We start from the raw sequence: 27,847 nt of genomic DNA on the forward strand, positions 1-27,847 counted from the left end.
TCTCCCCTCTCCTTCACCCAGTGCATTCTCTGAAGCTACTAGCATTCAGTGAAGACTCTCTGGTGGGACTATCACCGTGATCTCTCTCCCTCTCCTTCACCCAGTGCATTCTCTGAAGCTACTAGCATTCAGTGAAGACTCTCTGGTGGGACTATCACCGTGATCTCTCTCCCTCTCCTTCACCCAGTGCATTCTCTGAAGCTACTAGCATTCAGTGAAGACTCTCTGGTGGGACTATCACCGTGATCTCTCTCCCTCTCCTTCACCCAGTGCATTCTCTGAAGCTACTAGCATTCAGTGAAGACTCTCTGGTGGGACTATCACCGTGATCTCTCCCCTCTCCTTCACCCAGTGCATTCTCTAAAGCTACTAGCATTCAGTGAAGACTCTCTGGTGGGACTATCACCGTCATCTCTCCCCTCTCCTTCACCCAGTGCATTCTCTGAAGCTACTAGCATTCAGTGAAGACTCTCTGGTGGGACTATCACCGTGATCTCTCCCCTCTCCTTCACCCAGTGCATTCTCTGAAGCTACTAGCATTCAGTGAAGACTCTCTGGTGGGACTATCACCGTGATCTCTCTCCCTCTCCTTCACCCAGTTCATTCTCTGAAGCTACTAGCATTCAGTGAAGACTCTTTGGTGGGACTATCACCGTGATCTCTCCCCTCTCCTTCACCCAGTGCATTCTCTGAAGCTACTAGCATTCAGTCAAGACTCTCTGGTGGGACTATCACCGTGATCTCTCTCCCTCTCCTTCACCCAGTGCATTCTCTGAAGCTACTAGCATTCAGTGAAGACTCTCTGGTGGGACTATCACCGTGATCTCTCCCTCTCCTTCACCCAGTGCATTCTCTGAAGCTACTAGCATTCAGTGAAGACTCTCTGGTGGGACTATCACCGTGATCTCTCTCCCTCTCCTTCACCCAGTGCATTCTCTAAAGCTACTAACACTCAGTGAAGACTCTCTGGTGGGACTATCACCGTGATCTCTCCCCTCTCCTTCACCCAGTGCATTCTCTAAAGCTACTAACACTCAGTGAAGACTCTCTGGTGGGACTATCACCGTGATCTCTCTCCCTCTCCTTCACCCAGTGCATTCTCTGAAGCTACTAGCATTCAGTGAAGACTCTCTGGTGGGACTATCACCATGATCTCTCCCCTCTCCTTACCCAGTGCATTCTCTGAAGCTACTAGCATTCAGTGAAGACTCTCTGGTGGGACTATCACCGTGATCTCTCTCCCTCTCCTTCACCCAGTGCATTCTCTGAAGCTACTAGCATTCAGTGAAGACTCTCTGGTGGGACTATCACCGTGATCTCTCCCCTCTCCTTCACCCAGTGCATTCTCTAAAGCTACTAACACTCAGTGAAGACTCTCTGGTGGGACTATCACCGTGATCTCTCTCCCCTCTCCTTCACCCAGGCACTGTCATTAATCACCAGGTCGAACAGTCATTTCTCAACGACTTTTGACATTAAAAAGTTTCCATTAAGCGTTCAAAATTCACTGTCAGCAACTGGGATAAAAAAATCCTTGGGTTAAATTAAAACAAAACAAATGACAATAAACCAGTCCAAACTAAACAAATAAACAAAAAACCTCTTTGTAATAGCCATCATTTGGAACTTACAAGTGATCTCTGTCCCGAAGACTAAGTCATACTTAGTCTAGTCTCTATTTGGGTAATCACCCTTTAGACTGACTGTACTTTAAAAGGCTGCATGTTGGACCAAGTTATTCTCTGAACGAAGCAGTTAGCATTGGCTGCTCTTGAGCAGCATTACAGAAAAACTGTGAGATTCTACTCTTCCAAAGCAAACGATAATTAGCTTTCTGTCACGTCAAACTGCCGACCCTTTGGTTAGCAGCCGTAGCACTTAACCACTACACCACCAGGGTTTCTTTCTAAAAAGGTAACAACCTATTAAGACAAGGAACTGTCCTTTCTTCACTTCAGTAAGAACACTTCCCAAAGTAAGGCTGTATCACATTGGAAATGCACACTAGGAAAATACTAAGAAAAATTTAAAAATAAAATAAACTAGCACTTACGCTTCTTCTTCACTTGATTTCTTATTCTGAAAAAGAGCATAAGAAGTTAATTAATAATTTATAACCAGTTAGGTCAGCACAGCATGGTGATCTGACTGCAGTTAGGGCAGTCTTTCTCAAACTTTTTACCTCAAACAACCAAGGAAGAGATACACTTTATAGCTGTATGTATGCATATATATACATACCTTTCTTATACCTAAGTATAAAATTGAAACTTAAGTTACACAAAACAAGCCTTACTTGTATCATGTGTAATGAACTCTGATTTTTTATTCTCATTTATTCTATTTACTTTCTTAAAATGGTTGTTGTAACCCACTATATTGATTTTATCACCTACTACAGAGTCACGGGAACCGTGGTGGCACAATGGTTAAGAGCTATGGCTGCTGACCAAAAGGTCAGTGGTTCAAATCCACCAGCCACTCCTTGGAAACCCTATGGGGCAGTTCCACTCTGTCCTACAGGGTGGCTATGAGTTGGAATTGACTCGATGACAACAAGTGTTTTTGGTTTTACAGAGTCACAACTTGTAAATTTAAAATCACTGATTCAGATATTAAGGTGAGTATTGGGACTGAGTTTGTACGTACTAAAATATCTCAGGACAATGTGTATGCAATTCCCATTCATAATACCCCATGCTAACACACAGGCTCTAGAAAACCCACACGCAAGGAGAAAGTCTGAGACATTAAGAATCTTACAGGAAAAGACGGCGATCACAAGAATAAATTTTAAAAACCCTAAATTTTATGTTCATTAAAATTAAACTATAAAGACAATACGCCAAATGAAGTAATACCAATGACAATTAACACATTTTAAATTAAGTAGTACAGGTGGTCCCCGATTACGTACATCCAACTTACGTACAAGCTGTAGTTCCAAACCAACCCCCAGAGCCTATCACATTAAAAATCCGAGGTACATAGAAATGGATCTTAATAACAAACAGGCACTGCTTGGACACACGCACCGAAACATTATTATTATTTTTTACTGTGTTATTATTTTGAAGATATTTTAGTGTATATGGAAGTGTTTCTTTAATTTTTTATGCATAGAAAGATTCACTATATGCTATATACTAAGATAAACATTTGACTAACTGACATTAGATACAAACCATACCAAACTATTCTGATTTATCTACAAATTCAACTTAGAGACAGACTTAGGAATAAATTCTTTTTGTAATCCCTAGATGGCCTGTATTACAGTATTATTTCTACTTCCATCGCTCGCTTCCAAGAAACTTAAAAGTCTCTTTTCAATAATGGATTCAATCATAGACTTGTAAACTTGTTTTGTTTACTGTCTGTACACTAAGAGAATTTTTGTGTTTCAGTGTTTGATCTTATGCCCAACGTCCACTGCCAATTGGATTCTATGATTTAGAATTACTGATTCCTGACTCAACGGCACTGGGTTTGGTTTTTTTAATCTGTTAATACACTTGAATATGCCTCAGTTGAAAAGAATTTTGGTTGTCCATAAGTTGATTAAGTATTTCTAAAACTCCTTTTTAGTTCTTCCCATGAAAACTTTGTGCCGAAGCAGGTATCAACCTCTCTTACATGCATCTCGGCAACTTCCCCCCTTTAAGGAGGCCACCCAATTTGAAGGCCTGGATTTACTTCCTGCCATCTTTCTTTTTTTCCCCAGCACTTCACTCGAAAAGTCTTCTACTCTTCTACCTATCTGCTTTACCTCCCTTTTCTATTCCTAACTCTCAATTCCCCTTGGAGAAGTCTAATTAAGCACAAAAAGAGTTACTTACAACCTAAATATGTTAGAAGCTAAATATTAAATACTTAAACACTAACTGAAGAAACTGAGTGTATAGAGTCGCTACAAGTTTCTGACTTCTACAGGCTAGTTAGAAGTGATCTGTACACAAATTTTACTTTTTCTTCATCTTTTCCAAACAGTCCTGATAGCTGCCTTTAGGACAACAATTGTTAGGTAGAGATGTTGCGAAACAAATAATTAACAGAAGACACAATCTGATGCACAGGGACTTCGTCATCATTCTACACAAACACAAGTAAAGTTTTATATGCTGGAGTTTTTCACGAAGAAAAATCCTCATTAGATAAACTGACTGAATTTACTTTTAGGCTGGTTGATTACACTCTACCTAGACAATTCTTTGTATCTATGGTAACAGTAATTGAGTATATGAGTAATATTATTCTACAGGAAATAGTCATATGTACACATTTTAGCATTTTTTAGGTTCTACATTTGAAATTTTTGATAAAAGATATAAAATACAAAATCTCTCTTCTAATGTTCAAATTTCCTCTTGCTAAAATTATCTTGTTTTCAAAAGTATTTCAACCTTTTTTAATGAAATAACTTGGAAGAAAACTTAGGGTGTTAAAAGAAATGGAAAAAAAAAGTACCAAATACTTGCTGACATTTAACAAATTTATGTTACTAGCAGTATGAACTTTTGAGTGGTGTTTACATTTATTTCTAGTTATGTTTTTTCTCTTTAATTTCAATTTGACCTAGAAATGGGGATTTCCACTTAATCAAAATTGAGAACCTGAGCATTACCATCTTTTATTTTTTGGAAGTGAAGATAAAATAGCCCTGGCACACTCCATGGACCTGGAACCCTTTTGTGGTCTGACATCCTAGGATTTTACCTGGCCAGCTGTATGTAGTATTAGACCTGGGATTTCATTACGTTTTGGCAAAAATAAAAGACATCAGCTAACTTAACCAACCAGGTTGTGTTTTATCAGACAAAAACTAACCAAAACTAAAAAAAAAATCTTCATACTCATGTCTTTTAAAAATACAATTTAATTTTCAAAACAACTTTTGATTGAAATAAAAACCAGAAACCCACAGGACAGAGTAGAATTGATTCAAATAGTAAGTTATAATAAATGGTGGTTATGATAATAAACATGAAAGTGGTATTGACTTCTTTACCAGATTAGAGTATAATCTTTATTTTGTTCTTGATATCAGTATTTTTTAAATTCATCTTTCATTTCAGTTATGATTAAAATTCATGCATACTTCCAAATGACTAATACATGGGCTGATCAGATTGTACTTAGGCAAACGGTCTCACTGAGTTTATAATACACAGAGTATATCTAGATCTTAAATATATGTTTCAGGCCAGAAAACTTACATTCTTTTTTACCACAAACTTTGCATAGCATAATGATTAGCTATGTGCTTGATAAAAATAGACTTCTGGCATTCCCTTGTACTTCTCCAAGCAACTAAGAGACATTTTGCTAAAACTTTGCTGCAGATAGTGATTTGCTCATTTTTCAACTGGCAAAAATCAAGGAAGAGAAAATGAAGGAGACTTTTTGATTGTGTACCTTTTTTGTACATTATTGCTTTACTGGCAGACTCTTAGGTATAAAGAAGAAAAGATTACCTAAGGTTTTGAAAAATGCTTCTGAACATATCAATGGAAATATAATAAAAAGAAGCTGTTTTTAAGTAGACATTTTAAAAATGAAAGTGGTAGCAGATTTTACTGAAATTTCAGTGTCTTTATTTGTACAGTAAAACCTGAAAAAGACAAAACCTGTCAGAGAAGGAAAATTCAAATATTTTCCACTAAATAGACAGCAATAGAAAAGTGGTAACTGCAGCCTGTCAAAGTGGAAAACTTGTGAGACCAGGAAAAACAAGGCTGTCCCTTCGAGTTCCAGCTCTCAGGGATTTCATCATGTGTTCAAATGTATAAATTATAACTTCGGGAAGTAAAGGAGGGCACAGTAAGTTTAAATCACCCAGAATCTAAGATACTTAGACTTCTCTGTAATCACATATTCAACAAGTTACTGACACTTACGAGGCATTTATGCTATATGTCTACCTGGATTCATTTTAAGTTCTAACAGTGAATCCAAGTATGAAATTTAGGTATTCATAATCTGATATCCCTCTGTTGTAATATTAACAGTTTCTTACCTTTTTACTCTTAGTCTTTGTCTTTTTCTTTGGTTTACTCCTAACCTGTTAGGTAAGAAATAAATCATTTATTTAATATACAATTCAAACTGTATAATGGGTTATTTTGGAACACATATTTTTTCTAACCACTGAGATCTTTATCTTCTAATCTTATAGATCATATTTTCTTCCTGGATTCTATGGAATCAATTCTTTTGACTTTGATCTCCGTCTTCTGCCCTTGAGAAATCACTGCTGTATAAAGGAGTAACAACTAACTTCAGCGAGTGGGCTACTGAAGCCGTGCTCCCAGATCCTCACTTGAACACATGTGCATACGTAAGTAAAAAAGGAGGAAGATTAAAAAAAATCATACTTATTTTTAGAAGATGAATCATTAAGCCTAGGAAGAATCTAGTGACAATATAATAACAATTAACCACTTAGATCTATAAAGAAATACTGAGATATCACCCATGATGGTTTTAATTCTTTTCTTGGCAAATGACACTGAAATTACCTCAGCTTTCTCCCTGCTTCTGTCTCCTTCTACTCCTCTCTATGCCTTCTTCTGTCATCCTCCCACACCCACTCTCACTGCTCAGGAAGACGAAATGTGTTCAGAGTCTAACATAGTGCCTGGTACACAGTAAGTGTTCAATGAAGGTTGGCAGAATAAATGGTCACAGCAGAAGAGATTATGGAAGTACTTTGGAAAGAACCATTCCAACCCAAGTTCTGCATGAACACCACAATAAATATAAGCAAAGATTGTCTGGGATGTTTAAGTATATAGCACATGCAACAAAACAAAGGCCTTGACTGAGTTTTTTCTAATTCAAATATTAATGAAAGTTTATACTTTGTGGAGATCTTTCACAGATTCTGCTGAAGATTCACTGGGTACTGATGCCACTTCTTTATTCATTTCCACAAGTTGTATATCAGTGTCTGAATTCACATTTACATTGTACTCCATGAGCGGTGGACTCGGTTCCGCTTCCTCATTCTGTAACGCTTTTATTTCAATATCTGAATATTAAGGACAACACACTCAAAATTTGGATGCAAGCCATTTCAGCCATTTATCATTATTATAAATATGTTTACCTGCCAAAAAACACTATCCCAGAAATAAAAATAGAAAACATCTTACTCTGTTCAATTAGCGGATGAAAATATAAAGCCAATTAGTTAATGATCAAATAAGAAGTATACGTACTAACCTGGGACCAATCAGTATGAACATGAATGCTAAGATACCTGACTGGTATCATAAGACCATAAGAATTTAAATAGTCTCTAAATACTAAGTTTTTGAGTGTCTTCACACTGACCCTGTTAATACTGTAATCAGTATTATTTTAGGACATCAATCTGAAACATAAAGAAAAGATAGGAGATCTGTTTTTTTCCTTTTTTTTATAACCACAACTTGTGAAAGGGCATCCACTCCCTACTATGTGACCGCATCTTTGACACCATGCTCTTTAATGTTGCCCTGAGACTCGGGACTCAAAACTTGAGGGCCTAGTCTGACTGGTCACAGATGGTACAAAAATCAACACCAAACAAAATATCCAGTATTGTTTTCATAAGTGTAATTTTAAAATCTGAACTACTTTTTTAAAAAACAAGAGCACAAATACGGAAATTTAAAATAAAAAATAGCTTACTACTTGGCCAAAAAAAAAAAAATACTGCTATCACAGTGTTCAGTTAACCAGATAAAAGCTACACAAGCTAAGCCGTAAAAAAGCAGTAGCTCATAATAATCAGGCAGAACAAGCAGACAGGTTCTGCCTACAGAGGAGTCCTGTGGGCCCACAGGTCAGAACACTAGGCGTAGGTGAGCCCTGGGGCACACACGCTCCGAGGGCAGGGAAAGGCTGGCGCTCGGTTCAGGGACCAGCAGTAATTCGGTCACAGGATTCTCCAAGCTTTTAACAGTTAGAGTTCATCACACAGTTTATCTGACCCAGCAAAAATCCCACAGGTGTCCCTTAGGTATTCCAAGTTAAAACGTCACTTTGGCATCTTGTTTTTAAATATACTTACATTGACAGCCTGTTATGGACTGCAGAGCAATTCCTATGGCACACAAAGAAAACATTTAGATATACAACTGCAAATGCGACAATAAAATGTCTGAGCGGGACTAAGAAAAATCAGATGAATTTTATACTCTACCAATTATAACTGTAAAAATAACCAGCTTCATTCATCAATCCAGTTTAGACAGACACAATCTTTAGATTGTAATATAAAGGGTATACGACCATGATTCTCCCACATGTCTGTCAGTTTGTCCTACTGTGGGGGCTTACGTGTTGCTGTGATGCTAGAAGCTATGCCACCAGAATATCAACTGAGATGTTTTAACAAACGGATGCAGCGCTGGAGGTGCTCACTTGTCTATGCCAAGAAATATGGAAGGCAGCTTCCTGGCCAACTGACTGGAAGAGATTCATGTTTATGCCTATTCCCAAGAAAGGTGATCCAACCAAATGTGGAAATTATAGAACAATATCATTAATATCACATGCAAGCAAAATTTTGCTAAAGATCATTCAAAAGTTGCTGCAGCAGTATATCGACAGGGAACTGCCAGAAATTCAGGCCGGTTTCAGAAGAGGACGTGGAACCAGGGATGTCATTGCTGATGTCAGATGGATCCTGGCTGAAAGCAGAGACTACCAGAAGGATGTTTACCTGTGTTTTATCGACTATGCAAAGGCATCTGACTGTGTGAATCACAGCAAATTATGGATAACATTGCGAAGAATGGGAATTCCAGAACACTTCATTGTGCTCAGGAGGAACCTTTACATAGATCAAGAGGCAGTTGTTCAGATAGAACAAGGGGATACTGGTAGTTTAAAGTCAGGGAAGGTGTGCATCAGGGTTGTATCCTTTCACCATACCTGTTCAATCTGTATGCTGAGCAAATAATACAAGAAGCTGGACTATATGAAGAACAGGGCATCAGGATTGGAGGAAGACTCATTAACAACTTGTATCACCCAGATGACACAACCTTGCTTGCTGAAAGTGAAAAGGACGTGAAGCACTTACTAATGAAGATCAAAGACCGCAGCCTTTCAGTATGGATTACACCGCAACATAAAGAAAACAAAATCCTCACAACTGGACCAATGAGTAACATCATGATAGGTGGAGAAAAGATTGAAGTTGTCAAGGATTTCATTTTACTTGGATCTACAATCAACAGCCATGGATGCAGCAGTCAAGAAATCAAACGATGCATTGCATTGGGCAAATCTGCTGCAAAGGACCTCTTCAAAGTGTTGAAAAGTAAAGATGTCACCTTGAAGACTAAGGTGCACCTGACCCAAGCCATGGTATTTTCAATCACATCATATGCATGTGAAAGCTGGACCATGAATAAGGAAGACCGAAGAAGAGTTGAAGCCTTTGAATTGTGGTGTTAGCAAAGAATATTGAATATACCATGGACTGCCAAAAGAACAAACGAATCTGTCTTGGAGGAAGTACAACCAGAATGCTCCTTAGAAGCAAGGATGGTGAGACTGCGTCTTACATACTTTGGACATGTTGTCAGGAGGGATCAGTCCCTGGAGAAGGACATCATGCTTGTCAGAGTACAGGGTCACCGGAAAAGAGGAAGACCCTCAACCAGGTGGACTGACACAGTGGCTGCAACAATGAGCTCAAGCATAACAACGATCGTAAGGATGGCACAGGGCCGGGCAGTGTTTTGTTCTGTTGTGCATAGGGTCACTATGAGTCAGAACCGACTCAACAGCACCTAACAACAACCATGATTACAGAAAGAAAAATAAAATTTTATGGTTCATAATAGATAATACCTAAAACATAAGTACTTTAAACTAAATGGCAAAATCTGACTACCATATTTTTAAGCAAATAATGCACACCTTCTACATCTGTTTGCCAACCACGCCCCCTGCAAGATATTTTCATAAGCTCTGCTCTACCAATTTTTTTTACATGTTGCTGTAAAAAAATTAGCATAGTATTCCAGAATTTTAGTAAAAGGACTGAGATTGGGACCTAGTAATCGTCTCTGAAGAAAATGTGAACCAGTTTAACAATTACTAGAAACTTGAAAGGCCGTGTGGTTAAATAACATCAGTGTAGCTGTAGTTGTTCATTTGGTAGTGTGAATAATACAAACTTGGGGCCAGGAAAAGTCACCTAAAATACCACAACAAAGGTTTCAGTGATGCTGGCATGTCCTGGACTCTGTTTTCTATCAGGAGATAGGAGATGCTCATCCCAGGGTGGGACAGAAGGTCTGAAGTCTGTCCTACAACAATCGACAAGGTCTAAGAATAGCACAGCGAAAAAGAGGAAGACCCTCAAAGAGATGGACTGACACAGTGGCTGCCACAATGCGCTCAAGCATGATGACGACTGTAAGTTGGCGCATGACCGGGCAGTGTTCGTTCTGTTGTACATAGGGTCATTACGGGTCGGGGCCGACTTGGCAGCACCTAACAACAACAACAGAAATAGCACAACACTCAAACACTTGCACTGGCGTTATTTTTTTTTTTAATTACTCACAACCAGTGGATAGCTGACAAAATTCTAAATTAAACTCAAGCTTTTAATAAAAAGGAGGAGACACATACACCCACTGTGTCTAAAAGGACATCCTTGAAACCATATGGTACTTGTATTTAGGCATCCTTAATTTTGGAGAAGCGATAAAACTCCTCTACCTAAAAATGATCAACATTTTGTTTTGGAAAATACAAACCCCTCAGCATGGCAAGAAAAATCTTCTTTAGTGTATCCTGTGAACTCTCTCCTGCTCTAACGTCAGTAATGCCAACAGTGCATGTTTATGTTCTACACCTTTGTCTTTGTCTCCCTCTGAAACATCCTTCCCCTCTCTTCACCTGGCCAGCTTTGACACACCATTTCAGAAATCCTTAAATATTATACTTTCCAGAAAACTTTCCCAGATTCCCTTACGTAAGGACTTCCCATGGCATTCTGGAGACATCTCTAGCACTATATTTTCTATTAGTCTCTTGATGAGCCCATTCTCCCAAGAATGTGAGCTCACCCCATCGAATCCCCTGCCCTTAGCACTGTGCTTGGCACCTAGCAGACACTCAATAAAGCTGAAATAAAGAAGTATTTTGTACCTTGTCGATAGCAGGATAACATCCTCTGGATGATTTCTGGTACAGGTAAGCCTAGGTAGATGGACAGCTGATGGTAATCAAGGGAGATATTCTCAATGGGATTCTCCTTCACTTTGTCAATATCCTCTTGCTTCATCCCAAGACGAAGAAGAATTTCTGAAACTTTTTTCCAAGTTGAATTGAATTGTGACTCAGTGAGGCCGTTCATCAAAACCTCACTAAGGAGGGCATCCCTGTGTTTGCACAGCCTCAGGATGTCTGCAGACTTAGAGAGGTCAGAAGGCGGCGGCTCCATATTCCAGCCTTTTTTGGGTGCAGGGAATACATTCAAGTGTTTTATCAGAGCTAACAGGAGGTGTAAGTCAAACTGTTTAGACTGTGGTAGCTCCTTGTTTGGGGGATAAAGCAGGTGCCACGCTCCACCCAAAGGGTGATTGGTCCAGAGGTGGTTGTAGTAGGGCTCCAACACATTCCTGTGTATACGAAGCTTTTTTTTCAAAAGAGATGGGGGCATAGCCTCATCAAATATTTGCCGGACAATGTCAGTACCAGAAATAATAATTATATGAAGCAGATGATAGAAATAATTATAATCAAGCTTGAAGATAGGCATTTCATCTGAAAATGAATTTTGAGAAGTCAAGACATTATGAATTAATTCTCTTTTTTTAGGTAGTTTTTCTCATTACATCCTCAGCTCCTGTAGAACAGGGGTTATTTCAAAAGAGTGAAGTACATTCAAGAATGAATGCTTTGCCACAGCCAGTGAGCAATAAAGCACACTGCTGTCTGGCTAGCTGTCAAAAATCCAAACAAAAACAGTATGTTTCCTCCAAGCAAAACTAATCACAAAGACTAAACACCACAGAAGGCTTTCAACCATCCAATGTTTGTTCAAGTCAACGAGCTCTGGCAATCAGATGGCATCAAAGTAGTATGCCTTTGAAAATTCTGAGGTTTCACTGGTGTTTAGTGATAATTATGTTTTACCTTGATCAGCACTGTCCAACAGAACTTTCTGTGATGATGAAAAGAGTTTTATGCTGGTACTGTCCACTAGCCATTCAGCACTAGCCATGCTGCTAGTCTAAGGAACTGAATTTTTTATTTTATTGAATTTTAATGAATTTAAATTTTAACAGCCACATATGGCTAATGACTATATTATTAGACAGGGAGGATCTATATCAAGAAACATAAAGCGATCTGATGCCTTGTTACTCCAAGTGTAGTTCACGGAACACCTAGGAACACGCTAGAAACGTAAAATCTCAGGCCTCACCCCGACCTGCTTAACGGCCACTGAATTTTAATGATGCCATCGGATGATTCAAATGCATATTAAAGTTGAGAAGCACTGATCTAATGAACTTCATGTTCTTACCCCTCAAAAAAATGAAATACCTATTTCATCAAGAAGTGAAATAAGCGTAAGACTGAACTACTTGGTATTTTTCTGGTTCAATAGTACTTCCAAAGGAGGAGAGCAAACCAAGGTATATTAGAAAGCAGCTAGAATTTGGTATTTGACAGTACTTTTTTATGAGAAAAATATCAAATTGTGTGTTCATCATAAAATGCAGTTTTATTTTATCCTTCATGATTATGTGTTCCAACAGGGATTTTTATATTAGTATTTTTCGTTGATTTATTTGACATACAGTGTGCAGACAAGGAAATGACTCAGGGAACCTTCTCTGGACTGGCAGGTAAGGAGCTTGCTGGGATCAGGGACATCCATTCCCTCTAGCAAGAAACACTGCCTCAAATGATCCTTCCATGGGGTCAGTGCCCCTAAGGTCTCCAAGTGCTAAGCAGTTGGTATTTGCTGGCATGCCCCTAAAGAGATGGCAACTAAGGTTAGGCTAGCTGGCCCTGAGACCAAAAATGTTCATTCCTTCTATGGAAGGCTTCTCTCAAGCTTCCTTAACAAGAGAGGAGGGGTTGGTAGGGAACCTCTGCTGAAACCAATCTCACTGTGAGTCACAGCTATGCACCAGACACAGTATGCCTCTCTACAGGATGCCAGCTCACTGTGAGACCAAAACACCTGCTGACCTTTCTGTCTATGGGTTCCACCTGTACCAAGTGCTGCTTGCTCATGTTAACCCCAGCCCAGTTCACGACAAATACAAATAAAGACATGGCTGTTAAGGGCATTATACTTTACAGAGGAAGTCACACATGTTAACACAGTTTTCAATAGGAGATATATAAAAATAATACCTTTTGTACTGAAATTTAAACTGATCTTTGGCCTCATATCAGTATCAATTCTTTTCAGAGAGATAAATTTTTTATAACTGCAAGTAGAAAAAAATTAAGTTATAGTCAAAATAACCAAGGTAATTTAAGATTTCTGGCATCAGCATGGCTAAGTACATTAGCATTTTCTGTCTCCAAATTATTATTTGAAATAATTCAAAAGTAAACAGAGAAAAAACTACAAACAGTGAAACCCCATGTTGTTATTTTCATTGGAATTAAGATGCAGGTATAACTGTTAGCGGAGTCCTTGGGTCATGCAAATGGTTAAGTGCTCAACTATTAGCCAAAAGGTTGGTGGTTCGAATCCACCCAGAGGCACCTCAGAAGAAAGGCCTGGCAATCAGCTTCTGAAAGGTCACAGCCTTGAAAAACCTATGGAGCATCCCTACTCTGCAACACACGGGGTCACCATCAAACAGAATCAACTTGACTACAACTGGCTTTTTGATCTGGTTTTTTAACTGTTGGATTCACACATGCTCTAAGGGCTGCAGGAGCACTCAGATGGAGCAGGGCTTCCTGGAGGCCAGAGGCACAAGAAGCCTTGGAAAGAAGTCCCCGCAGTAGAAGGCCCTGGAAGCATCGGAGCTCAGAAAGTGAATGTGAGAGGGCTGGGAATACAGATGAGCTAGACTGGCAGGAGAAGCACCCAGAGAGGAAGAGGAGGCAGATCACCAAACACAATCACACAAGCAGCTACTTTTTGTAAGAAGGCCGTGCAGTAACAGAAAAAAAAAAAAGGAAGAAACCTTTACATTGTAAAAACCAGCAAACCTAAAACTCCCCACATCCCTTCTCCATCACAAGGGATGCCTGTAACTATTTAAAAAAACGAAAACTTATTCAATTGACTACTGATTAAAAAGAGAAAGAAAGAAAATAAGCAAAACATCCCAGTACAATGATACAATTAGGAAAAAAAGTAGCACAATTTACTAAGCAGACTTAGTACCATAAAAGAGATGTTACCATAAAACAGATGGAAAAACAAAACGCGGCTTGGCTTTGAAAGGAGCCCTCCCACCGAAAACAAGGACCCTAAGCAGATTGTATAACGACACAGCGATCGCGAAGCTTAAGGAGTGCAGAGCTCTCGCCTTCGTCCTTGCTCGCCCATCTTGTCTCTAGCCCCACTGTACCACTGCCAACCACCCACCACGCTGGAAAAAATTACAAACGCCAACAACACAAAGCATTGGCAGAGATACTGAGTAAAAGGAGCTCTATTATACCATTTCTGAGAGTAGAAATTAGTAAAAATCACAGTTTAACAAAATGTAGTGAATTTAAAATATGCATACATGACCTAACAATTTCACTCCTAGGCATATATTCTAGAAAATACTGTAGAAATACGCACCTGAAGACATGTACAGGAATGTTTATAGTAGTGCTGTTTACCAGAGCCCCAAATAAGAAATAACCCAAATATCTTTCAACAGTAGAATAAGGCAGTATAGTCACACAATAAAATCACAACAATGAAATGAAAGAACTACAACTATATACAATACTAAGAATGAATCATAGAAACACAATGAATAGTTTAAAACGGTATTTAAAAAAACCCCAAACGTTTCCTTGTATATAAAGCTCAAAACAGGAAAAAATTAAACTACACTTCTAAGTAACAATGTAATATGTGATTTATAAAATATATCTAAATTTTTTTTTAATATTAGATTTGGTTTTTATTGTGGAGCACATCTCAGGGCAAAGTGCTGCACATACAACTACCAACCATTCTCAGGAAAAAAGCTGTAAAAACAATAAACTGGCAACTGCTTTAGTAATGCGGTCCCAACGTGAGGAACCCACGCTGGCAAAGGTGTTCTGGTCCCTGAGAGGGACTTCTTGATGGTGGCTGCCCCCGTTTCCTCAGCCTCTGCAGTCTCAGGCCTGAGCGTCTACACCACCAGACCTGCTGGATGGTGGTACCTGGGTGCTGGGAGAGCTTCTGCTTTCAGGCAGACCCAGGCCCTGGCCCCAGCTCCAGGGAAAAAGTCCTAGTGAATTTAGATTAGCAAACCCTGCAGCCTTTGAGGATTTGAATGGTAGAAACTGCCAAAGACTTGTATGACAACAATGGCACAAAAGAGGGGAAGCAGAAAAAGGTACAGTCGTCCCTCAGTCCGAGGGGGACTGGTTCCAGGACCCCCCACAGATAAGCAAAATTCAAAGATGCTCAAGTCCCTTGTATAAAATGATGTAATGTTTGCATATAACCTATTCACAGACTCCTGTATATTTTAAACCATCTCCAGATTACTTATAATACCTAATACAATGTAAGTGCTATATAAATAGTTGTTCTACAGCACTGGTTAGGGAATAATGACAAGACTGAGGCGAATGATGCTCAAACGGTGAGTGCTGGAGAGAGAATGAGGGCCTGGGAAACGGCGGGAGGCTACAGCGGGGGATGCCCACACACACCTCACTGGTGGGGATTCAACGTAGCGCTCAGCAAGGGCCAAACTCAACTTTTGCTTTTTGGAACTTTTTTTTTCCTTGAATGTTTTCAACCCTCAGATGGAGGGCTGATAATATTATTTGAAAACAGACTTTGATAAGTTAAAAGTGTATACTGTAAATCCTAGAATAATCACTAAAAAAAAAAAAAAAAGGGTAAAACTAGTTAAGCCAATACTGGTGAAAAAAAGAATGATTAAAAATGTTAATTAATCCAAAAGAAGGAAATAAATAAATAAATAAAAAGAAAGAATAGACAGGGAGACTGAAAACAACCAGAAAGACAGTAGATTTAAATCCAATCATATCATTAATTACAGCAAATTCATATGGAATAAATGCTCTAATTTAAAGATAGAAATTGTCAAATGGGATATAAGAAAAAAAGCAAGATGTATGCCGTCTTCTAGAAACCCTCTCTAAACACAGAGACATGTACTTAGGTTGAAGTACACGGATACCAAAAGGTATTCCAGGCAAACACTAAACAAAAGAAAGCTGGAGTAGCTATATTAATACCAGACAAAGGAGGCTTAAGAACAGTGAATATTATCAGTGATAATGGGGGTGTTACATAATAATAAAAGGGTCAAATCATCAAGTAAAAGATAACCCTTAATGCATCTGTAGCATCCTATAAAACAGCTTCAGAATGCCCAGGCAAATAGACAAATCCAAAACATACAGGGGACTCCAACACTTCTCCTTCAGTAATTGACCGAACAAATAAACACATAATCAGTAATGAAATACCAACCAACCTGGTCTAAAGTATAAAACACTCCACTCAACGAAAGCAGAATACAGATTCTTTTCAAATGCAATGGGACAGTCATCATAAAATGCAGCATTATGGGTAACAGAACAAATGCCCACAAATTTTAAAATATTGTAATGATAGAAATTATGTTTTGTGACAAAAAGGAAATTAAACTAGGAATCAATATCTGGAAAGATGGCTAAAATATTCCCAAATATTGGCAACTACACAATGTATTTCCAAATAGCCTCTAGTTTAATTAAAAAAAAAAAAAATCACAAATGAAATTGGAAAATATTTTGAATTGAATGAAAATTAAAAACAAAAAAACAAAATATATGGGCCATTGCTAAGACGGTGCTTACAGAAAACCAATTAAATAGAAAAAGATGAGTAAATTAAACCCCATACAAGCAGAAGGAACAAAGGAAAAAATAAGTTAAATTCAGAAATCAGTGAAATTAAAAACAGAGAAACACTAGAGAAAATGAATCAAATCAAAAGCTGGTTCTTTGAAAATAACAACAAAACTGATAAACCTCTAGCTAGACTGATGAAGAAAAAAAGAGAAGGGAAAATAATTGCCAACATCGGGATGAAAAAGGTGGCATCACCATAGGCCCTACAGACATTCTAGGGCAATACAGGAACGCTATGACCATAGACCCCACAGACATTCTAGGGTAATACAGGAACGCTATGACCATAGACCCTACAGACATTCTAGGGCAATACAGGAACGCTATGACCATAGACCCCACAGACATTCTAGGGTAATACAGGAACGCTATGACCATAGACCCCACAGACATTCTAGGGTAATACAGGAACGCTATGACCATAGACCCTACAGACATTCTAGGGCAATACAGGAACGCTATGACCATAGACCCCACAGACATTCTAGGGCAATACAGGAACGCTATGACCATAGACCCTACAGACATTCTAGGGTAATACAGGAACGCTATGACCATAGACCCTACAGACATTCTAGGGTAATACAGGAACGCTATGACCATAGACCCCACAGACATTCTAGGGTATACAGGAACGCTATGACCATAGACCCCACAGACATTCTAGGGTAATACAGGAACGCTGTGACCATAGACCCCACAGACATTCTAGGGTAATACAGGAACGCTATGACCATAGACCCACAGACATTCTAGGGCAATACAGGAACGCTATGACCATAGACCCCACAGACATTCGAGGGTAATACAGGAACGCTATGACCATAGACCCTACAGACATTCTAGGGCAATACAGGAACGCTATGACCATAGACCCCACAGACATTCTAGGGTAATACAGGAACGCTGCGACCATAGACCCCACAGACATTCTAGGGTAATACAGGAACGCTGTGACCATAGACCCCACAGACATTCTAGGGTAATACAGGAACGCTGTGACCATAGACCCCACAGACATTCTAGGGTAATGCAGGAACGCTGTGACCATAGACCCCACAGACATTCTAGGGCAATGCAGGAACGCTGTGACCATAGACCCCACAGACATTCTAGGGCAATACAGGAACGCTGTGACCATAGACCCCACAGACATTCTAGGGTAATACAGGAACGCTGTGACCATAGACCCCACAGACATTCTAGGGCAATACAGGAACGCTATGACCATAGACCCCACAGACATTCTAGGGCAATACAGGAACGCTATGACCATAGACCCCACAGACATTCTAGGGCAATACAGGAACGCTATGACCATAGACCCCACAGACATTCTAGGGTAATACAGGAACGCTATGACCATAGACCCCACAGACATTCTAGGGTAATACAGGAACGCTATGACCATAGACCCCACAGACATTCTAGGGTAATACAGGAACGCTATGACCATAGACCCCACAGACATTCTAGGGTAATACAGGAACGCTATGACCATAGACCCCACAGACATTCTAGGGTAATACAGGAACGCTATGACCATAGACCCCACAGACATTCTAGGGCAATACAGGAACGCTATGACCATAGACCCCACAGACATTCTAGGGCAATACAGGAACGCTATGACCATAGACCCCACAGACATTCTAGGGTAATACAGGAACGCTATGACCATAGACCCCACAGACATTCTAGGGTAATACAGGAACGCTATGACCATAGACCCCACAGACATTCTAGGGCAATACAGGAACGCTATGACCATAGACCCCACAGACATTCTAGGGTAATACAGGAACGCTATATGACCATAGACCCCACAGACATTCTAGGGTAATACAGGAACGCTATGACCATAGACCCCACAGACATTCTAGGGTAATACAGGAACGCTATGACCATAGACCCCACAGACATTCTAGGGTAATACAGGAACGCTATGACCATAGACCCCACAGACATTCTAGGGCAATACAGGAACGCTATGACCATAGACCCCACAGACATTCTAGAGCAATACAGGAATGCTATGACCATAGACCCCACAGACATTCTAGGGCAATACAGGAACGCTATGACCATAGACCCCACAGACATTCTAGGGTAATACAGGAACGCTATGACCATAGACCCCACAGACATTCTAGGGCAATACAGGAACGCTATGACCATAGACCCCACAGACATTCTAGGGCAATACAGGAACGCTATGACCATAGACCCCACAGACATTCTAGGGCAATACAGGAACGCTATGACCATAGACCCCACAGACATTCTAGGGTAATACAGGAACGCTATGACCATAGACCTCACAGACATTCTAGGGTAATACAGGAACGCTATGACCATAGACCCCACAGACATTCTAGGGTAATACAGGAACGCTATGACCATAGACCCCACAGACATTCTAGGGTAATACAGGAACGCTATGACCATAGACCCCACAGACATTCTAGGGTAATACAGGAACGCTATGACCATAGACCCCACAGACATTCTAGGGCAATACAGGAACGCTATGACCATAGACCCCACAGACATTCTAGGGCAATACAGGAACGCTATGACCATAGACCCCACAGACATTCCAGGGTAATACAGGAACGCTACGACCATAGACCCCACAGACATTCCAGGGCAATACAGGAACGCTACGACCATAGACCCCACAGACATTCCAGGGCAATACAGGAACGCTATGACCATAGACCCCACAGACATTCCAGGGTAATACAGGAACGCTATGACCATAGACCCCACAGACATTCTAGGGCAATACAGGAACGCTATGACCATAGACCCCACAGACATTCTAGGGCAATACAGGAACGCTATGACCATAGACCCCACAGACATTCTAGGGTAATACAGGAACGCTATGACCATAGACCCCACAGACATTCTAGGGTAATACAGGAACGCTATGACCATAGACCCCACAGACATTCTAGGGTAATACAGGAACGCTATGACCATAGACCCCACAGACATTCCAGGGTAATACAGGAACGCTATGACCATAGACCCCACAGACATTCCAGGGTATACAGGAACGCTATGACCATAGACCCCACAGACATTCCAGGGTAATACAGGAACGCTATGATCATAGACCCCACAGACATTCCAGGGTAATACAGGAACGCTATGACCATAGACCCCACAGACATTCCAGGGTAATACAGGAACGCTATGACCATAGACCCCACAGACATTCCAGGGTAATACAGGAACGTTATGAATGACTTTATGCCAGTAAGTGTGGTGACTTGGATGAAACTGACAAATCCTTCAAAAATGCACAGTACCAAAGTTCACTAAAGAAAAAATACCCAGAACCCAGTGCCCTTGAGTCAAAAAGAAAAAATAGATAACCTTAATTATCCTCTTTTAAAGAAATTGAATTTATGTTTAAAAAAATCCCCATTAAGAAAACTCCAGTTTCAGATTGCTTTTCTGGTAAATTTTACCAAACATTTATAAAAGTCTAAATACCAATTCCTAAAAGCTCTCTGAGAAAATAGAAGAGATGGGAACATTTCCAAACTCCAACATTACCTTGATTCCAAAGACTACAGAACAATGTTCTTTAGGAACAGAAGGTAAAAACCCTTTGAAAATATTAGTAAATTGAATCCAAAAATACATAAAAAAGAAAACAGATCATGACCAGCTGGCATTTATACCAGAAGAGCAAGGTTGATTCAACATTTGAAAATCTATTGGTGTAATTCAGCATATTAACAGGTTTGGTTTGGTTTTTTAAAGAAGAGTAAAAACCATATGTTTATTGCAACACTTGGAAAAAAAGCATTAACTCAATATCCATTCACGATTAAATTTTTCAGAAACCAGGAAGAGAAGAAAATTTCCTCAACCTTATAAAGAACATCTATAAAAAATCTACAGTTAAGAACATGCTCATGGTGAAAGACTGAAAGCTTCTCCCTAAAATCAGGAAAAGACAAAGATGTGCACTCTCATTCCTTGCACTGAACATTACATCAGAGGACCCAGTCAGTGCAATGAGCAAAGAAAGATAAACAAAAAGCCTATAGGCTAGAAAGGAAGAAATAAATTGTATTTATTCACAAATGACATGATCATCTAATACACAGAAAACAACAAAGAGTCTACAAACTGATATATAAACTAGTAAGTAAATTGAGCAAGTTACAAGATCAATATACACAGGTTAACTTTGGAATTTTTATATACTGTAAATAGGTAGAAATGAAATTAAAAAAATTATAATAACAAAAATTCAAATGTTTATAGATGAATCTGACAAAATATGTGCAAGACTATACAGAGAAAACTACAAAACATTCCTGAGAGATATCAAAGAAGACACGGAGTTATGTACCATGTCCATGGATGGAAAGCCTCAGTATTGCTCAGATGTAAATAATCCCTGAATTGACCCATAGACTCAACACAATCTGAATGAAAATCCCAGCAAGAATTTTTATAGAAATTGACAAAGAATTTGTAAAATTTACTGTGGAAAACAAAGGACCTAGAACAGAAAAATCAATTTTGACAAATAAGAACAAAGTTGGAGAACTCATACCACCTAATTTCAAGAGATACTTCATAATTATCAAGATAGTGTGGTGTTGATGAAAGGACAGACAATACAGATCAAGGGAACAGAAAAGAGATTTCAGAAATATACTGCACATACACGGTCAGCTGATTTTCAACAAAGGGAGCAAGGCAATTTAATTGGGGAAAGGACTGTATTTTGAACAAACATTGCTAGAACACCTGGGCATCTATATGGGACAAAACGAACTTTGAGCCTTAACTCATTCCATATTTAAAAATTAACTCAAAGTACATTATAAGTCTAAATATAAAACCTGAAACTATAAAAATTTATAAAGAAAAATTAAAAAAAAAATTTTTGTGACTTTAGGTTAGGCAACATTGCCTTAAATAGAACACAAAAAGTATAAAAGAAATAGCTGACAAATTAGGCCACCAAAATTAGTAATTTCTGCTTTTTGAAACATATTATTTAGAAAATTAAAAGACATCACAGACTAAACTAGGATACAATACTTCCAAAATACATATCTGATAAAAGGCTTGTATCTAAAATATATAAGGAACACTTACAACTCAAAAATATTGAGACAACCCAATAAGAAGAACGCACAAAATATCTGAAGAGATGATTCACTAAAGAAGATATAAAAATGGGAAATAAACACATGAAAATATATTAAACTTCATTAGTCAGATGGAAATGAAACCACAATGGATTAACATCACACCTATTAACATGGCTAAATTTTTAAAAAATTGACAATACCAAGTGCTGGAGAGGATGTACAAAAACTAGAACTCTCTTATATTAACGGCGAGAATGAAAAAATGCACTTTTACTTTGGGAAACAGTTTGGCAGTTTATTAAAAAGTTAAATACATACTTACCATACGACCCAGCAATCTCACTCCTAGGAATTATCCAAGAAAAATGAAAATATATGTCCACACAAAGACAAACGTGAATATTTATAACAGCTTTACTTATAATAACCAAAAACTAGAAGCAAACCAAATGTCACCAACCAGTGAGTGGATAACTAAGCGGTGGTACGTCATACAACGGAACACTGCTCAACAACAAATGAACTACTGATACATGCAACCATACGGATGAATCTCAAAAGCACGATGCTAAGTGAAAGAAACCAGACACAAAAGGCCTTCTACTATGTACGTTCTGGAAAAAGCAACACTATGCAGAGAGAAATCCCATCACTGTTTACAAGGAGCTGGCAGCTGAAGAGAATGACCACAAAGGAGAGTGAGGTGGCTTCCTGAGATGATGAAATGTTCTCTACCTCGATCATGGTACCAGTCACCTACCTATATAAACTTGTTGAAACTCTTTTTAACCGTACAGTTTAAGAATGGATTTTACTGTACATAAAGTGTAGATTGACTAAAAAAAAAAAATTTTTTTTTTCAAACCTGACCTTAAAAAAAAAAATACTAGTGTTTGTAATGCATTTACAACTAGCACAATTATACATAACAGCAAGGAAATGATTACTGTGAAAGTCAGTATAATGGTTACCTAGTGAGCAGGAGAGGGGCCTTGGGGGCACAATGGTTAACTAAGCACTCAGCTGTTAACCCAAAGGGTGGCGGGTCAAACCCACTCAGCGGCTCCAAGGGGAGAAAGACCTGGCAATCTGCTCCCATAAAGATTACAGCCCAGAAAACCCTATGGGGCAGGTCTACTATGAAATAACTCGATGGCACCTAACAACAACAGCAAGGGAGAAGGAGAAGCTGTGGGGAGAAGGGCACATAGGATGCTTCTGGGGTGCTGGCGAAATTCTATTTCTTGACTTGGATGGGGTCACAAGGATGCTTGCTCTGTAATTGTTAAACTCTGCATTTATATTGTGTGCACTTTTCTTTATGTATATTTTAATAACAATACAACATTTTAAAGTTAAAAAAAGGTCAAACACTTTGTCATTCATTCATGAAATCTCATGAAGTAGCTCTTCTACTTTTCCTACAAAGACAACTGTAACTGGGCCAATTACACCAAGTAACGCTCTGAAGGCACTGGAGAGTGAACAGAAGCAGATCCACAGTGGGGAACATGTGCTCAGAGTAGGGGAGAGCAACTCTATGAGGTAAGTTCACCAATTTTGTGGCTTTTAGTCTAGAGCAAAGTATTTAAAACAATAAGTTGTCACTGAGTCGATTCTGATTCACAGTGACCCCATATGTGCACAGTAGAACTGTGCTCCATGGAGTTTTCAATAGCTTTGATCTTTCGACAGTAGACTACCAAGCCTAAGGCACCTCTGGGTGGATTCGAACAGCCAACCTGCTATTGTCTGGTAGAAAATCTAAGGTCTCATTGATCCATGGAATCAGAAAATTGAAGCCAGGGATCCTAGTTTGCTGAAGAAAGTGGGGGGATCCTAGAAGGGAAAGAGCCAGAAAAGATATCCCGAAATTCTTTCTAGCCACATCTCTAACCACATCTCTTTTGCTACAGGCAAAAGATCAGAACTGAGAATGGAACCACGACCCAAGAAAAAGAGTTCACAGTTCACATCCAAAGAAGTTAACTGCGTTCTAAAACAAAAGTAACCTCATCCACTGGGGAATAATATAATTCGGAATCTCTACATCTATTACGTATTTATTGGGTGCCAGCTATGTGCCAGGCATTATGCTATGGACTGGGGATACATTAGCAAGCAAGATGAAGTTCTTGTTCTCATGAAGGTTATAGCCAAATAGAGAAGACAGACAAGAAAGTATAATAAAACGTAGTAAATGTTTTGATGGGAGATGTAGAGGGAATGCATTACAGGACCACCTAATCTAATCTAGGTGAGGCTTTCTAGAGGTTTTAACCAGGTAAACAGGCAAGGCCTGGAGGCATGACAGATGGCATGCCCAGAAACAAAAAGCAGGTAAGTGTAGTTGTTGTCTATACAGTAAGAGAAGGGTTTCAGGGATGACACGAATGACTCGGCAGAGGCCAAGACTGCTGAAGGAATCTGAACTTAATTTTAAGAGCAACCTGAGGTGTGGGAAAGATTTTCAAGCAGAGAAGTAATATATTTTATTTTTAAATCTTTTTAATAGGCCTTATTACTAGTGCAGCTTTACGTTTACAGAAAAACTGTGTGGAGTATACAGAGTTCTCATATACTTCCCCCTGAACAATACAACATTTAGGAGAAATTTCTATACCGAAACTTCTGATTTCAACAGCAGCAACCACCTCTGTGAATTCCCAGCAACCTAAAGTTTGCTCATTTAAGAAATAGGAATAACAACAAAACAATTAGTCTAAAGGAACAGACCACATGAACCACAGCCTCCACCAGCCTGACCCCAGAAGAACTAGATGGTGCCCGACTACCACCACCCACTGATCTGACCAACATCACAGTGGAGGGTCCCAGACAGAGCAGGGCAAAAATGTAGAACAAAGTTTAAATTCACAAAAAAGACCAGACTTACTGGTCTGACAGAGACCGGAGGAACACCTGAGTCTACGGCCCCTACAGCCCCTTCTAACTCAGAACTGAAACCACTCCCGAAGTTCACTTTTCAGGCAAATATTAGACAGGCCTGTAAATGCAAACAATAACACTGGTGAGGAACACGCTCCCTAGATCAATCAAGTATATGAGACCAAATAGACAACATCTGCCCAAAAGCAAAGATGAAAAGGCAGGAAAACCAGACGAATGGAAACGAGGAGAGTGCTGACATATTGCAACCAATGTCACAAAACAATTTGTGTCTAAATTTTTCAATAAGAAACTCATTTGCTCTGTAAACTTTCACATAAAACAAACTAAAATGTTAAAAAAAAAAAAAAAGCAAATGGCCAATCTCACTCCCAAGTCTGGGAAGATGCACAGCGCCCAACAGAAACATATATCCTATTAGTAAGTAATTGTGGCTAACTAGAAATAAATATATTATTTCTTTCAAAAAGAAGAAGATACTAATTAAGAGGCCTTCTTAGTGGCCTGGATGAGTTTGTACTGCTTTGTTTTGTTTTTCTTTGCTGTGTTGTTTCTGGGTGAGTTTTGAAAGCTGGAAAAAGTTTTTATAGCATAATATCTAATTTAAATAACTTTAAGAAAAAAAAATTTTTTCAAGAAAGGATCATTTTCACTCTTGAGGTAAAAATATTCACATAATTTCTCTTTCCCTGCTTTAGAATGTAAATGTCTACCACAAATGAGAAGAGAGAAGAGTTACAAACGGCAATTAAACGTAATTTTTCACACCCCTAATAAAGCCTGTTGCTGTTGAGTTGATTCCGGCTCACAGAGATCCTACGGAACACAGCAGAACTGTCCCACCTGGTTTCCAAGGCTGTAGTCCTCATGGAAGCAGACTACCACATCTTTCTACCCTGCAGGACAGCTGGTGGATTCAAATTGCTGACCTTCCGGCTAGCAGCCCAGAGCTTTAACCACGATGCCTCTGGGGCTTCATCACACTCTTAATACTTCCTTTAAATCTACTGGAGCTCCAACAAGTGACAGAAACACAGAAGGTAGAAGCAATTGGAAAACATTTACTGCTCAGAAGAAAAGTAACAGAACATTCTATTTCAAGCTTACCTTGCTCCTAAATTTTCAATGGTCATATATTCATCCTTTCTCACAACTTCAAACTGCAACGAATGAAGGAAAAAAAAAAAAAATAGCCCAATGTAGTTCAATTTTCCAAATTCTCTACTGTTACTTCCTAATATTAACATTTGGAAAAAAAAAAAAGAGTGAAATGAAGCCATAGTGAATATAAAACAAATAAACAGAAGTAACAGGGCGAACCACAGAAAATCCTGATCAAACAACAAACAAGAGTCCACCTCGAAAGGCAGTTCTAGACCTAAATGCCAAATTTGAAATACAAATGTAATGCATCTAAAGATAAAGAAATAAATAAGATACACTTCTACTTATACTTTTGGTCTATTTAGTTACCAACTGAAAAGTCAATAAAACAGATCATTATAAACTATAATGGCTTTCCCAGAACTGGACTACTTATCACCACAGGTTCAGGACATACTCTCCTCATTGGTACAGGCATAGCCAGCTTTATCTCTGCTTCTTTTCTTCTCAGTCCCTCCTTATTTTTAAAGTGTTATTATTTTTGAAGACCACTGAAATATTACTTTGGATAAATCAAAGCAGCAGAAAAGTCAGGCGGCTTAGTCACCATCAAAGAGAATAGTCATAATTCTGTATTTTGACTCATAAATCTGTCTTAAGTAAAAAAAATACCACTAGAGTGAAGGAAAGCTAGAAAAATAAGAAACAGATACTCACCAAAATTTTTACAATTCCAGGTATATCACATTCTAGCATCCTTACAATGTCACCTGTACATTCTTCCTTCAAACATTTTTTCCCACTAAAACTCTAAGATTATAAACAGATAATTAATATAAAACAAAAGAGACAAATCGCTGATGTGCAAATATGATTACATTTCAATAAATATTTAAAAGCATATGTTAGTAGTTGAAAAACTGAAGAACGCGAATAAACATCTGAGAGCTAGTCAGAGATGGTTCATTTCATGTATCAGTGGATTTTCTACGTAAAATGCATGGCTGCACTTTTCTCTCCTCATTTCTACTTCAGAATCTTCAAAGAGCTACAGTACAGCCTAAAATGTATTCGCTGCCGCAGGAAAAGCGACTTCAAATACAATGTACTAACTCCATGAGCAGAAAAAGGAATACTAAATTTCTATCAGATACATGAAGATTCTGGGAAAAGTAAAGAATAAAAACCCTGAATCTTTATTCTGATTATGACCTTGCCATTTCCTCTGGTTATTTCCTTTTCTTTTACTTGTCTTTTTGAAATTGAGCAATAAGAAAATCCAAGCCCTTATTTTAAAAAAAACAAAAAAAAGTATTTATATACTGCTTAAGAAAGTGAATAATAATGCCTTACACAGTAATTTTTATAGTTTACAATGTGAGTTCACCTATTTTATCTGTTAATCCTCACAACAACCCTATAGTTATTACTATCTTTAACTTATAGCTTTAAAAAATGAGTCCCAGAGAGATTAAATTACCAGCCTAATGTTAAAAAAAAAAGGTAAATGACTCCAACTGAACTTGAACTTAGATCTCCCAACAACAAATCCAGTGTTCTTTCTACTACACCATAATCGCTTTATAAGGGTTTTGTATTGTTTGCACAATGTAACACTACAC

General features: G+C 38.8%; 1 protein-coding gene across 8 annotated transcripts in view; it reads right to left on the reverse strand.

The window, feature by feature from the left end:
* The window catches only part of DZIP3 (DAZ interacting zinc finger protein 3), a 290,858-nt gene that overhangs the window by 204,094 nt on the left and 58,917 nt on the right, over positions 1 to 27,847 (reverse strand). For all 8 annotated transcript variants that reach the window (XR_010318680.1, XR_010318681.1, XM_064273000.1 and 5 more), the window contains 8 exons: positions 26,943 to 27,035; positions 26,229 to 26,281; positions 13,387 to 13,463; positions 11,161 to 11,778; positions 8,057 to 8,089; positions 6,861 to 7,030; positions 6,017 to 6,061; positions 2,054 to 2,079 (listed from right to left, as the gene is read on the reverse strand). Coding sequence is in view for 6 of the 8 variants with exons in the window: in XM_064273000.1 (XP_064129070.1) it covers positions 2,054 to 2,079; positions 6,017 to 6,061; positions 6,861 to 7,030; positions 8,057 to 8,089; positions 11,161 to 11,778; positions 13,387 to 13,463; positions 26,229 to 26,281; positions 26,943 to 27,035 (1,115 nt within the window). In the remaining 2 variants the exon portion in view is untranslated. The remainder of the gene's footprint in view (positions 1 to 2,053; positions 2,080 to 6,016; positions 6,062 to 6,860; positions 7,031 to 8,056; positions 8,090 to 11,160; positions 11,779 to 13,386; positions 13,464 to 26,228; positions 26,282 to 26,942; positions 27,036 to 27,847) is intronic.

This window comes from Loxodonta africana, chromosome 20 (genome assembly GCF_030014295.1).
Source record: "Loxodonta africana isolate mLoxAfr1 chromosome 20, mLoxAfr1.hap2, whole genome shotgun sequence".
In the NCBI taxonomy this organism is placed as follows: domain Eukaryota; kingdom Metazoa; phylum Chordata; class Mammalia; order Proboscidea; family Elephantidae; genus Loxodonta; species Loxodonta africana.